At 45.4% G+C, this 14748-nt stretch overlaps 1 protein-coding gene across 1 annotated transcript in view; it reads left to right on the top strand.

The window, feature by feature from the left end:
• Positions 1-13644, top strand: part of LOC146404463 (uncharacterized) — a 56435-nt gene extending 42791 nt beyond the window's left edge. Inside the window, exons 24-30 of the mRNA XM_085017172.1 lie at positions 5250-5357; positions 7092-7156; positions 7625-7652; positions 10529-10573; positions 11981-12033; positions 12186-12305; positions 13358-13644. Coding sequence (XP_084873298.1) covers positions 5250-5357; positions 7092-7156; positions 7625-7652; positions 10529-10573; positions 11981-12033; positions 12186-12266 — 380 coding nt within the window. The 3' untranslated portion in view covers positions 12267-12305; positions 13358-13644. The remainder of the gene's footprint in view (positions 1-5249; positions 5358-7091; positions 7157-7624; positions 7653-10528; positions 10574-11980; positions 12034-12185; positions 12306-13357) is intronic.
• Positions 13645-14748: the final 1104 nt, after the last annotated feature.

The following is a 14748-nucleotide window of genomic DNA, read 5'->3' as shown; positions in this document are numbered from 1 at the left end:
AGGTGCACACACGTGCGCGTGCGCGTGCACATACACACAGGCATGCATACATTTTCTCCCATTATCCTCTATCACGTTCCTTCGTGAGTGACTGGATATTGTTCCCTGTGCGATCCAGTGGGCTCTCATTGCTTATCCAGTCCAGATGCAATGGTTTGCATCCCTTAAGCCCAGAGGCCCAGTCCATCCCACTCCCTCCCTGTCCCTGTTGGCAAGCACAAGTCCCTTCTCCAAGTCCTTGAGTTTCTATTCCGTGGAAAGGATCATTTGTGCTGTGTATTAGAGTCCAGGTATAAGTGCTATCGTATGGGATTGGTGTTTCTCTTTCTGAGGGACTTTGCTTAGTGTGAGCGTCTCTAGTTCCACCCACTTTGGTGCAAATGGCACTATTCCTTCCTTTTATGGCTGAGGAGTATCCCATTGTGTATCTATCCCACCTCCTCCTAACCCATTCACCTGTCGATGGACATTTAGGTTGTTTCCATGTCTTGGCTAGTGTGAGGAGTGCTGCTATGAACATGCGGGTGCAAGTGTCTCTTTTAAGTAGAGCTTTGTCCGGATAGATGCCCAAGAGTGGGATGCGGGGCATATGGAAGTTCTATGTATAGATTTCTAAGGTATCTCCAAACTGTTCTCCATAGTGGCTGTACCAGTTTACATTCCCAGCAACAGTGCAGGAGGGTTCCCTTTTCTCCACAGCCCCTCCAGCACTTGTTATTTGTGGATTTATTAATGATGGCCATTCTGACTGGTGTGAGGTGGTATCTCATGGTAGTTTTGATTTGCATTTCTCTTATAATCAGCGATGTTGAGCATTTTTTCATGTGTTTGTTGGCCATCTGTATATCTTCTTTGGAGAAATGTCTGTTCAGGTCTTTTGCCCATTTTTCCATTGATTGATTGGTTTTTTTGCTGTTGGGTTGTATAAGTTGTTTATATATTCTAGAGATTAAGCCCTTGTCAGTTGCATCATTTGAAACTGTTTTCTCCCATTCTGTAAGTTGTCTTTTTGTTTTCTTTTGGGTTTCCATTGCTGTGCAAAAGCTTTTCAGTTTGATGAGGTCCCATGGGTTTATTTTTGCTCTAATTTCTATTGCTTTGGGAGACTGACCTGAGAAAATATTCATGATGTTGATGTCAGAGAGTGTTTTGCCTATGTTTTCTTCTAGGAGTTTGATGGTGTCCTGTCGTATATTTAAGTCTTTCAGCCATTTGGAGTTTATTTGTGTGCATGGTGTGAGGGTGTGTTCTAGTTTCATTGCTTTGCATGCAGCTGTCCAGGTTTCCCAGCAATGCTTGCTGAATAGACTTTCTTTTTCCCATTTGATGTTCTTGCCTCCCTTGTCAAAGATTAATCTTGCCCATTTTTCAAATGGGTTGTTTGTTTTTGCTGTTGTGTTGGAAGTGTCTTGATTTGTGTGTGTGTGTGTGTGTGTGTGTGTGTGTGTGTGTGTGTGTGTGTGTGTGTGTTTTAGATGTTAGGCTGCTGTCAGTTGCATCACTTGAAACTATTTTCTCCCATTCCATAGGCTGTGTTAGTTTTTATGAGTTCCTTTGCTGTGCAAAGGCTTATGGGCTTGATTAGGACTCATTTGTTTAGTTTTGCTTTGGTTTCTTTTTCCTTGCACTCAGTGTGACCTACGGAAATGCTTTGATGTCAGAGAATGTTTTGCGGACATTCTTCTCCAGGAGTTTGATGGTGTCTTGTCTTAGGTTTCAGTCTTTAAGCCGTTTTGAGTTTCTCTTTGTGCACGGTTTGAGGGTGTTTTCCAGTTTCATGGATTTTCATGTGGCTGCCCAGCTTCCCAGCACCACTGGCTGAACAGACTGTCTTTTCCCCATTTTACATTCTTGCCCCCTCAGTTGAAGAATAATTGACCGTCGGTTTGGGGGTTATTTCTGGGTTCTGTATTCTGTTCCAATGGTCTGTGTGTCGGTTTTGGTACCTTTACCACACTGTCTTGCTTACTGTAGCTTTGTAATATTGACCGAAGTCTGGGAGAGGTGTGCCTCCTGCCTGGTTTTTGTTCCTCAGGATTGCCTTGGCCATTCCGGGCCTGTTTTGGTTCCGTGTAAATGTTTGGATGGTTTTGTTCTACTTCTGTGAAAACTATCCCAGGTGGGGATGGCATTGAATCTGTAGATTGCTTTGCGTAGAATGGCCATTTTTAGGATATTCACTTTTCCAAGCCAGGAGCATGGACTATCTCTCCCCTTCTTTGACTCCTCTTCAACTTCCTTGAGTCATGTTTTATTGCTCTCGGTGTAGAGGTCTTGCAGCTCCTGGCTCAGGTTGGTCCCTAGATAGTTAATGCTTTGGGTTCTTCCTTGGACCCCTGCTTGAGTGGCTAAGAGGAAGGCTGTCCCCTTCCCTGGAGTGAACACTGGGGGAGGTGTCTCCTTGCAAGCCTGGGGAGGGCAGCCTTCCTCCTGTTCCTTGGTCCTCTGCAGCTACCCGTGTGCACTCCAGGCCCCTTCTCCATCGCCTTGTCTGCCGCCTCTCCTTGTTTTGTCTTCTTTGTTTCTCATTTACACAGGGTCCTTTTTCTCATGCGTCCTCACATGACAAAAACTAAAAAAGAATAAAGAGGAGAAGGGGAGAGCTCTCTTCTTCCTAGAGGGACTGCACCCTCATAAACTAATTGCCTCCCAAAGGCCCCACCTCCCGGTACCATCCCACTGGATGTTGGCGTTCCAACATAGCCTCCGCTTAGGAGGGAACACAAAGATGCACGCCATAAGCACAGTAGCTTATGCTACTTATAGGCAGTGGGATTTGGTTAGGCTGTTCACGATACGATGCATGTAGCAGTGATGGTCTCCAAGTTGGCCCTGTTCCATCATTTTTACATCATTTATCTTGATGCATCATTACTATTAGTCACCAACTTTTAAAAACATTTGTGGAATCAACTAGAGGAAGATTCCCTCCCCCCCCCACACACACACACAAATAAATAATCCACTATGTGGCTTGGTCAAAGGAATGCCTAATCTACCTGGCAAACTGACTCTATATCCAAACTCAGTGAATTCTCCACTACCGAAATCAAGAGTTGGACATTTGCAAGTTTCTTTTAATCACAAACTGAACGTGCCCCTCTTTGCCAGCAAACACCTACCAGTTCCTTTTGGGATAAGTAGGCACTTTGTACCGCACATCTAAGCTGTTAAAATGGATGAATCATTGGTGCACCATCACTCTCACATCCAATATGTTCTGAGATTTTTATTTGAGACACACATTACCGTGCGTGCTTTACAAAACATTCTGCTCATTTTGGGAATGGACTGGGATATTTCTGGCTGTCCATAACTTCTAGGGGAAAAGTTGTATCCGCTTCCTAAAAAACTGATTGGCCCTTTGACATGCATGTTCAGACATAGTCACAAGTGTTTAATAGAAACATTTGTCTCAAAAGCCCCGTACTTATGTTCCTAAGAAGTAAAAGCTTTTCTTCAGGGCGTCTTTAATCCTTAGTATGAATAAAAGTCGTAATATTCTTCCTCCTTTCCTTTCTCAAAGCCAGAAATTACAAAAATAATTACTGATTTTCTATCTCTCTTTCTTTTCTTTCTTTCCTTCTTTCCTTCTTTCTTTCTTTCTTTCTTTCTTTCTTTCTTTCTTTCTTTCTTTCTTTTTCTTTTTCGGCAAATGAAAAACTCTCCTCAGGTTGTATGTACAAGTAACTGTAGCAAGATACAAGCATGTGACAAATTGGAAAATTACTTCTATTATGCATCAAAAATATTAGATTTTGTGAGGAGACAAACTGAATAGGGCACTGCAGAATAGCAGTCGACATGAAAGATGAAAATATTCACCCTGGTTATAATAAGCTTGAATCTCGCATTTTGAAATGGTTTGATCTGCAAATGTCTAGTGACTCAGGAAGAGTAGAAATGGAGGGGTATGATCATTGAAACAGTAATGGGACTTCTTTAAGTTCTCCACCTGCTGGCTTTTTGGCTCTCCCCCCTGCAGGGTTTGCTCTCAACTCCTCCTGGGGGGCAGGTCATTCTCTCTCATAGGAAATTATGTTCTTAATCAGAGAGTTATGTGGGAGCCTGGGATTCAATTTTGGAAATGAAAAGGTTCCTCTGAGAAGCCAAGCTTGTCCACGGAAACACGCTTTCTGCCAGAAGCAGTTGGACCCATCCTGTGCAGGGTTGACTTCCCCCTGAGAGTTGTATGATGACACATCACCATGGTAATGTGCTTATGCACTTCTTGCCTCATGGTCAGACTGTCACTCTGTGGCCTGAGAGGTTCGTATGTGGTGGCCAGTGTGAAGCTCTCACTTCACGGCTCATGCTTTAGGAATGGGCAATCTCAATTGTTGTGCCAAAGGTGAGTTTACATTGATCCCCTGGTGGCTGTTCCTTCAAATGGGCTCACTCACTTTTTCACATGCATTTTTCTTCTTAGATATTTCTTGTCATTTCTACCACTCTGAGTTATGTATAGAGTTATAACTTCCACCTTTGTTGTGTTAATTAATATGTCTGGTCCACCTGCCTCAGATTCATCACTCGTCATTGTTGTGACCCTTGGACTGTCACTTCGTTACTCCTCATGTCGGTCCTGTTTGCACTTCCTCACCTGCAACAGGACTGAGTATCAGAGGAGATGAAAATAGATACTGTCCATCAGCTGCACAGCATCGATCCCATGAAGATGCTGGGGCATAAGCTTCCACCCTTCCTGACTTGAGGCATCCATTTACCCTCTCTGGCTTCAACCACCACTGAGTGTCTGGCTTACTCTTGCCACCACTCAAGGATGAACACATACGGAGCATTGACGGGGCACCCGTCCTTCCTTTTTCTAAAATGTTACCCGTACTTCATGAAGTCGTCCTCATAACATCGTACTAAAAGTCAGCCAGAAGACCATTTCCACCTCTTAGAACAGGGCATCGATCGAGGCACTTAGGGATCTACAACCCTTTCCCCAGGTTCATGATTCTTCTAAATGTGTTTGAACCAGACCATTAGGCATGATCACTCTACTTTCCTGTGTTTCTAGAAGGTCTCAGTTAAACAAAGGCATTTGTTCCAAACTCCTGTCTTTCGGTTGTTTTAAACTGCATGATCCTTCTAAGTCTGACTTTGATCCAGGCAGCACTCCTGGGCAGCTGGTGAGCCAGGGGACCAAAAGATAAAATGGAATAAACGAGTACGAATTTCCCTATGGTCTTCTGACAGCAAGATGTCAACTGTCCTCCCTGTTCTGATGCATTCCCTAGCATGCTGCTTCCCAACTGGAGGAAACCCTCCTCAGGTGGCAGAAGTATCAACCTCTGGCTGTGTCAGAAGTTTTTTCTACTGGCGCCGCAAGCAGTTACACCCAACAGGTGGGTCAAGCTCATCGTGATTTTCTCATTAAGTGCATGCAAGGATAAGTTTTCTTTCATGTCCCCTGTATATGAATGAACGAGGAAGTATTATGTGATATCCTGTGTGTATGTCCAAATTGAAACATACTTAGTCAGGTGGTGGTGTAATACCTGTGGAAATAAAACTACTTTGAAATCTCAATAGCTGGTTGATGGTTAAGAGTGAAGATGATCTCTAGCTAGGGTGTAGATGATAACCGGCTTTTGGACATTAGCTGATAAGTCTCCCTCAGGGAGACCATGTTTCCAGATGTCTTTCAATTATTAGACATTGTTTAGACCTGGATTGTGTGGACAAAGAGGTCAAATGACACAGACGGTTCCTAAATCCCAGCACTCCAGGTCCAGTCATTGGTGGTACCTTTATTACAATTAGTGGAACACTGTGGATACCTTTTTATTAATGAAACATCTATAGTTTGCCTTAGGAGTCATACTTGGTGTTCTTATAAGCTCTGCTCTTTGACAGATGCGCAATGTGATTTCTCACCACTGTAGCACAGAGAAATCCATACCCGAATGCTCCCTGGCATATTTCTCCCAGGAGTCCAAAGATGGGCAGTACACAAAAGGCTTTGATGAATGTGATGACGAATGAGATGACTGGCAAAATGAAGTGCAAAAGATACTCCGAATGAGCTACCCTTTAGCCACAGAGTGGCATTAAAGCTCGAAATATGTTAGAGTAGGGGTGGACCAGATAATACAAAAATCTATTGTGGTGAGTGAAATAAGGCAGGCACAGCAAGACAAATATCATGTAATTCTGCTTGTGTAGGCAAATTCCTATTAACAGAAGTAGAAATTACCAGGGCCTGGCGGCAAGGGGAAGGTGAGTTATGATGGGTCATGTCGGGCATGATGACAAAGGTGTGGGTGTAGGTAGGGTTGATGGGTACTAAAGCATGTGGAAGTCAAAAAGGCTACGGGACTGTATGGTTAACAATTGTGTGAAGGACAAATATTATATCTGTGCCATCACGCTAAAGGAAGTAAAAAAAATAATCAAGGAGAAGAGATGCTGAACAGAAGCAGGGCATGTGAATGTGTGGAGATGAAATGGTCTTGTAACCTTTCAAGAAGTAGTGGGAATCGCCCTGGGATGTAAAATAGGCTGGAGGAGTCATTGGACTCTGTCCTTGGAACATAGCATGAATTATTTTTGTTTTGTTATGCTATGTGTTTACGGCCACACCTGTGGCATACGGACGTTCCCAGGGCAGGGATCGACTCAGAGCTGTACCCAGACATGGCAACACCGGATCCAGGCCACATGTGCACACTACACTGCAGCATGCAGCAACCCTGGATCCTCGAGCCCCTGAAGGAAGCTAGGGAGTGAACCTGCATCCTCACAGAGACAGCTTTGTGTCCTTAACACACTGAGCCACAGTGGGAGGTCCGCAGAACATGAATTTGGAATTTACCTTTTTTCAAATGGCCTACATTGAGTTGATTGTGTTGGCTTTAGCTAGGAAGCTTAAAGCTCCCCTTCTCATTATGTCAAGGAACCTCCCCTTGGCCAGCCTCGTCCCACTGGAGTGGTCGGCCAACAGCACGGGGGCCCATACTTAATAATCTCCCATCCTTCCCCTCCCTCCCTGTGTTCACACACCACTCCCCAACAATGCTGCCTGAATAATTCCTGAGCAGCATCACCAATATCGTGACCCTTACTCTATGTATTCCTAGGAAAACTCTCAGTAATTTTGGAAGAGTCCAGCATCACGGGAGAAGACTCGTCATCTTTCTCCACAGTAAGTGCCTTTTTTTTTTCTGAGATAAAATCTTAGCTTCATTTCCTCCTTGTTTTCAAGCAAATTCAAGCATGAAAGTCTATACTGTTCAAATTGTGGAGACTTACTTTTTTCCTGGGTTGGGTGATTTTTGACTGAATGCCTTTCCCAATGAATGACTGATTGAAAAGGACATTTTTCAATATGAAGCATCAGTTACAAACTGCATGTGTGGTTCAGATCATTTTCTCCACAGAGTATTACCCTCCTTGAAAGAGAATTTTGTAATTTTTGGTCAAAATACTCTTGAGAGGTCTTCCAGGAAATTTTGAAGCCTTTCTCACAGATGGATGACCTCTTTGTTTTCTTTGGGACCATGGACTCAAGGGAAGTTTCCATTTGGTTTTCTGAGAAAAGAAATACAGTCAAATGTCCTTTGTCCATAGAGCCCACAAAGCTTAGATTCTCACACTGTTTTCTTTTCCCTAGTCGACGAAGGAGAAGACTAACAGCAGCGGTGTGTATTCAGAGATCATCACTCCAGTGACGAACACTCTGGGTGTAGTTGAATGTGGGGCTTCCTTGCTGGCATTGGTTGCAGAGCCTCCAGATCCTGGGGTCCTTTTGGAAAGAGAGTTGGGGGTGTAGAGCATGCAGCTTTTTGCCACTCATAGTGATGCCCAAGATGTCCATGCCCTGGACACAAGTCTATCATGTTGATGCCTTGGGTTGTTACATGTTATGAGGGACAAGGAGCGAGGTCCCTGTGTAAGCACATGTGGTATGTTTCCTCATGAGATATTTCACATTTACACGGACAAGACAATCATCAAATTTCCCTAAAACAAATTCCATCCCTTCGGCAATCTTGTCTACATTCACGCATTCTCCCATCACCAGCACTGTTCCCAAGTTGGCTTAATTTTCCTGTTGCTCAGGTGGAGATGGTGCAGAGCCACATGTCCTAAGCTCTTGACCCCCTACATGGAAAAGCCAAAGTGGGACCCAGCCTGGGTTATCCATGGGGCTGCTCTGGACCCCTGACCTGCACCTATCCCTCAGACAGGACTTGATCACTCATGGGGAGCATGGAGGGGGGAGGGCCCCAGCTCAGTGTCTATGCCCAGGAATACCAGGGTCTCCAGAGGTCCTGTTGATGCTGTGCATTTTAAAAGGTCCCTGCCAGTGCTGCTGTCATTGCTTCAACATGGCCAAAGCAGACGGGAATCGGAGAGGCGTCGTCTTGTATTGGACGGTGTCACCGTCATTCTTACGTTTGGCCACTCTAGGTAGCACACACCCAGGCGATGTTGCAAGTGAGAGCTCAGAGTGCACCCTCATCCTTAGCCTGGTGTCCGGCACCATTGTACAAACTCGCTGCCCATCTGGGTGAGAAGGACTCGGTGCCCCCTGTGTTTCTCTCCATGAAGTAAGCCCCTCTTGTTGTAAGATTCTTGTTAGTGTGGTTATACATGTAATCAGGGCACATGCTGCGCACACCATGTAGAAAATGAAGCTTGGAGAACAACCATGATGTGAATGATAGTGGCTGTTTTTAATGGTAGGCTTTCAGTGTTGTCAATTCTTCTATATTGGATTTTCTTTAAGAGCAGTGTTTTTTGAATCCATTTATTAGCATACTTTTCATGGAAATCAGCCCTTCCATAGTGTTTTTTTTAAGTGCTTTTAATTTTTTCCTTCATAAGTGACTAGTTATTTTGCCCTGTCCTATCCAGTGGGATCTCATTGCTTATCTGCTCCCAAAGCAATTGCTTGCATCTCTTAACCACAGAGTCCAAGTTGAGCGCAACATACATTTTCACATATATTTGATCACTGTCATAGCTTCTATGGGGTTATAATCTTCTCAAGGTGTTTACCCATTTTTAAACTCAGCTATTATCCCACAGTCTTCTGTTTTTTGTTTTTTGTTTTTGTGTGTGTGTGTGTGTGTGTGTGTGTGTGTGTGTGTGTGTGTGTGTTTTGTTTTAATTGAGTGTTAGTTTCTTATATTTTTGGGATTTGGGTCCCTTATTCAGAAGCAATATCTGCAAGTATTTCCTCCCACCCTATAGATTGCCTTTTCATTCCGTCGATTGTTAAAGAGACTATACTTTTCTGACTGGGGAATCATAGAACCTGGGCAGTGATCTTTTGGCCATACATGTGTGAGTTTATTTTTAGGTCCTTCTCTTATGGATCATTGGTCTGTCTTCCTGTTTAGATGCCAGGGGTAGACTTTTTTGCTGCCATGGCTTTGCAGTGTGTTTTGAATCTGGGGATTGGGATATCTCCATTTTTATTCTTTGCTGTCAAGATCATTTTTTTATTTTGGGTTCTTTGGGGTTCTACTTGTATTTTAGGATTTTCTTTTCCAAGTCTCAAAAAATGGCATGAGGTTTTGTGAGTGGTTGCAGTTTATGTGTACTTCATTTTCAGTAGCAGAGAAATGTCGACAACATTAAACCATCCAGTCTAGGAACATGGTGTGTCGTTCCAAGCACTTGCACCTTCTTTAATTTCTTTCAGCCATGATCTGTAGTTTTCAGTGTACAAATTGTTCACCCCATAAAGGGGTGCCACTGCCTTCCTTGGGTCTTCCAGGCTCAGGGGTGAGAAGGATGGGATCATGAAAAGAGTGATGCATCCCTCCCTCCCCTCTGCCCCTTCTCTCCGATTATGTCCAGCACTGGTGCCCTGGGCCAAGCTCTTCACCACTAGCAAAACGTGGGGTGCCCTGCTGGGAGTTCCTCCCAGGTCAGAGTGTTGACACTGTTGTTTGAGTGTCCCCAAGGACTCTCACAATGCCTAGCATGGGTCCAAGTGCCCAAGATAACCTGCAAATGAAAGATCCCCTCTGGATGTCCAGGTTCCCTGAATGAAGGAACAGTGAGGTGAGGGTGGTTATTTGCCTCTTCTTCATCTTGCAAGCTCTTAGAGCTGCTCCGTCCACTGTGGTACCCACTAGCCAGAAGTGCCAGGTTATTTTTAACTTAGTTCAAATTGTGGTTAACTCAAGCAATTAAAATAATCACACACACACACACACACACACACATAACACCCAATGGCTTGATCACACTAGCCATATTTCAAGTGTGCCTGTAAGTGTTGGAGTTTCCAGTTAGTCAACTTGAAGGGGAGAGCTGTAATGGACCTGTGGAAGTGAGAGATTGACAGGTGCTTCTCTCAGCATCTTGCTTTCTTGAAGGTTTAAAACCATGATCGATGTCTTGCTGAAGGACTGTTGCTCCACAGAGCCCAGGGGAGATGTGAGAATCTGGAGAGGACTAGTGGGGTGCCTTGGAAGGCAGCATTAGGTGAAGGGGAAGGGGAGAAATGGGTGGGGCAACTTTTCTTATAATGTCATTGCTCATGTTTATGTTTCTGCAGAATTGATTGTGAAGAGCGTTGGTAGCAACACTGATGAAAATTCAGGTAGGAGCAACACTGCCAAAGGTGAAAGCTCGGATTCAGGTTCCCAGCTGGAGGGGATCCCTTGCAGCAGATTTTGGCTTTGTTTTTAAATTCACCTATGACAGCCATAAGCTGATGGGGCACAAAACTCTGAGAGTCACTTGACACTGGAGACCCAAGTTCTTGGAGGGAGTGTCTGGTGGTGGATGAGAAGTATACTCTGTCTGCACTTTCAGAATCCCATTGCTCTTTCTTCCTCATGTGAAGGCACTCCCAGGGCAGGATGGCTTGTGGAGCACATCCTCTGGGATCACGGATGTGCTTCAGCCTCCTTCAGCTCATCTCAGCCTGGACAGCTCACCCAAGGCTGATGTGCTGATGCGCACATCATGTTTGAGAGAGGGCTCCATGTCCACCTGCCTGGGGACCCTCCCCACCAGAAGGAAGTCTAGAGGAATGTGTGAAGGGGAGGCTGGGCTTCTCTGCACACTTGCTCTCACAGACCCACCCACCTCGTCTCCTGGGCTTGACCAGGCCCAGGACAGAGGCTCAGGGCAGCAGGGCCTGGGGCCCCTGGTTGCCTGAGAATCCACCGCTCATCCAGGCAGCCCTGGCCCTGATCCCCACACCCCAGTCATGTGCACACCATGTCCTCTCCTCAGGCCTGACCAGCTCTCATCCCTCCTTCTCTTTCCAAGTCTCAGGGCAAAATCCTGGCAGGCACCCTGTGTTATGTAGATGCCTGCTGCCTCATTTTGGGGCAAGGAATTTGGATACATTCCTTCACCTCTGATTGTGCTTTTATCCTCTCTGAGCAGCTGGGAAGGTCAGGGTGGTGTTGTGAGCAATAAGCTTCTGCCAGATACCTAAGGTCACCCCAGGTAATAAGGGAGTCCTGGTTGTGTGGAGGTTTTTGTCCTTCCCTCCCCCAGGTGCCAGCACAGGGTCAGGCCCATCCATGCCAGGAACTCCCTGGGTGGCATGGATTGGCTAACTGCCTGGAGAGAGGCAACATAGCCATGGCCCTTCTTCCACCCTGCCCTCATTGGAGGAAGGAAATGAGCAGTAATTAGAGGAGAGAAATGAGGAAGGAGGGAGTCGGAAGCTGGGGTGCCGGAGGAAGGCCAGGGTGTGCCCTGAGGTGCATGGGGACAGAGGCAGCCTGTGTGTGAGGCAGGAAGACACAGGTCTTATTCCAAGTCACATTGAGGGAAGCAGAGGGCTGCAGCAGGATCTTGGGGATCAGAGACCTTCTCCACTGTAGATGTGAACCAGCTGAGGCCCTGGGAGGTCCATGGAGGTGAGGACAGAAAGGGGCCCGAGACTGAGCTCCCTGCAGCATCATGGTCCTGAGGTTCCATCTTGATTCTAAATCACCCCTTTCCTTTCCCATGGCCTCCCCAACCTGGTGGCTGCCCCTGGACACAGAACACTACATGGCAGATAAGGAGAATTCTGACCACAACTGTCAGGGTCATAAGGTAATCTGTTTCGTCTTTCACGTCTTTATGTTTTCCTCTCTTTTTGTCACCCAGAGACTCTTCCTTGTAAGTCTTAACCACCTCCTCTCTCCATCCTTTTATGATACTTACCATGATGGATTTGGTCTCAGGGACTGTACTTTTCCTTCCAGATACCAAAACGCTCCCTGTTCATGCGTTTAAGAAAAACATTTGGGGGGACAGCCTCCGATGCTGATGATGAGCACACCTAGGAAGAGGCAGTGTCAATGTGGCAGACCGGGGGTGCAAAGGTGAGGAGACAGATGCGCCTGTTCTCCGCAGCATGCCCAAGTTCCTTCTGGTTTTTCAGAAAGCCAGACAAAACTCTGTGTGACCACTCTTGAGTGTGACCACAGAAGTGGAGAAAAGAGGAGGGTATTAATCCATCCAGAGGATGCCATGAGCACACCTCCCAAGCAACACATCCCCATCCCAGGAGCCCCTGAGGTTGCTAGTCAGGGAGGTGCTGTAGGGCCATCAAGTGCATGGCTCACTAGGGGCTCTTCCCAGTGTGTTCTTTTTGAAGAGCCCCACTGGAGTGGTCCGACATCCTCTGCAGGACCCATCCCTGCAGTGCCAATCCCCACCCCCTCAAGTTACCAGGGAGCCTCCCCCCGCCCAGGAAATCACCAGATGATGTGAGGCAATGGAGGAGTGGCCCTGACCTGCCCAGTCTCAGGACTTCTGGGAAAAGGGTGAAGAAGACCCAGACACCCACTGCTCTGTGAGCAGGGAACCCACCTGTCCCTGCTCTGCATCCCTATGGACTCTTCATGGTCCTGGTATCATGTTGGGAAGCTGCAGGATCCCTGCTTGCCTAGGAGGTGCCTGAGCCCTGGGGGTCCCTCAGCCTCTGCAGCCCCCTTGTGAGGTCTCGGTCACCTTATGGCCCCATTTCACAACCTGCGCTGGAGCTTCTGTAGATACTATATTATGTGTGTCCAAGTCACACTAAAGCAGCATGAGGTGGCACTTCATTGCAGTGCTCATTTGGGATGGGTTTCCAGGCAGGATTTATGTTACTTCTGTTCCTTTTGTTTTTTCTCCAATTTTGTCATTAAATAACATAAACACAGCTTGTTTTATTACATTTTTAAAAAGCAGTGTTGTGGAGTTGCCTTGTGGCTCAGTGGGGTAAGGTTTTGGCTTGTCCCTGCTGTCTCTGGTCACAGGTATGGCATGGGTTCCATCCCTGGCTGAGGAAACTCTGCATTCTGAGGGTATAGCCAAAATTTTTTTATAAATAAAAAAATAAATAAAAATCAGTTTTTTCCCTAAATGATCACCTCTCTTTGTGTTACAGATTGTCAGTTTGGCATCAATGACAACCTGGATGTGAACACCCCCAGCCTACGCCTCAGCACATCCATACCATCAGGACCTCCACCTAAATAAGTCCAGAAGCAGCCTCACTCAATGCTCACCTCCTAGGGCACCTCACTTAGTATAATCTCCGTTGTTTAACTGCGTAGATTTAGTGTATTAGTTATATCCCTAGTTTTATCTTTTAGTTTTCTCTATATGTTCTATATGTTCAATATTTATCTCTATGTTCTGTGTTTTATGAAATAAAATGTTTCTTATTAAATTTAATTTATTATTACACTGTATTTATCTATACAGCTGCTTTTAGAATCCTGCTTTATAAAATAAAATACACACAGAGATAGAAAAGCACCCTCAGCAGAGGCAGCGCTTCATGAATTGTTGGAAGGCAGGTGCCCTAGTGTCCACCAGGATCACTCCCTCCCTCGCTTATCCCTCACCAAGTCTCAGTTCAGTAAGGAACTCCAAAGTTCATACTTTACACCGGTCCCATGTCAGTGGTTGTTGTTGTTGTTGTTGTTGCTCTTTTGAGGGCTGCACCAGCAGCGTTTGGAGGTTCCCAAGCTAGAGATGGAATCGGAACTATAGCTGTTGGCCTATGCCACAGCCACAGCAATGCTGGATCCAAGCCACTTCTGGGACCTACACCACAGCTCGCCGTGGTGCCAGATCCTCAAACCCACTGAGCGAGGCCAGGGATTGAATGTGCGTCCTCATGGATGCTAGTCAGATTCGTTTCTGCTGAGCCATGATGGGAACTCCCCATGTCAGTCTTCCTAGGGAGTCCATTGTCTGAAGCCTGTTCAATCCAGTGGTCCAGGGGGTAATAAACCCAAGATCTTTCATGGTGGCTTGGATATCAGGACTCTTGATACCCACCCAGCCTGGCTGGTAAAAAATTCATGATTCATCATCTATCCCCTTGTGAATCTTAAATATGTTTCTCTATTTCCTTCTGGCACAGAGAATTTATCTGCAGCAATGTTTCTGAAATTCTAATTTTTATTCCCTTATAGTTCTCCTTTTTATTCTAGATGCCCAGAGGAATTTTTTTAAGCCTTACACTGCAGTATCATTTCTTATTAGTCATTGCAAGTAAATGATCAGTGTTCTTTTGAAAACAATTTCAAGACCGACCTTTTTAATTTTCCAAAAAATCTGCATGATGCTGTTTAAAATTTGCTTTGTATCATTGGTTTTTCTCTTTCAGGTCCATCAATCATTCATCTTTCAGATCTCTTATGAGTGTCTTTTATTCCAATACATTCGTCAGATATTTTACAATGTCTGGCTTGATTTATTTTCCAGGAGTTGTTTTTGTTTTTGTTTTAATAGTTGTTAAAAATTTCTTCCTTTTCATCCACCATT

Source organism: Sus scrofa, chromosome 3 (assembly GCF_054392235.1).
Source record: "Sus scrofa isolate SSC_HxYL_T2T_F1_AM1 chromosome 3, Sscrofa_HxYL_maternal_Yorkshire_Landrace_v2.0, whole genome shotgun sequence".
Classification (NCBI taxonomy): domain Eukaryota; kingdom Metazoa; phylum Chordata; class Mammalia; order Artiodactyla; family Suidae; genus Sus; species Sus scrofa.
This window is presented reverse-complemented; position numbering and strand designations above follow the sequence as displayed.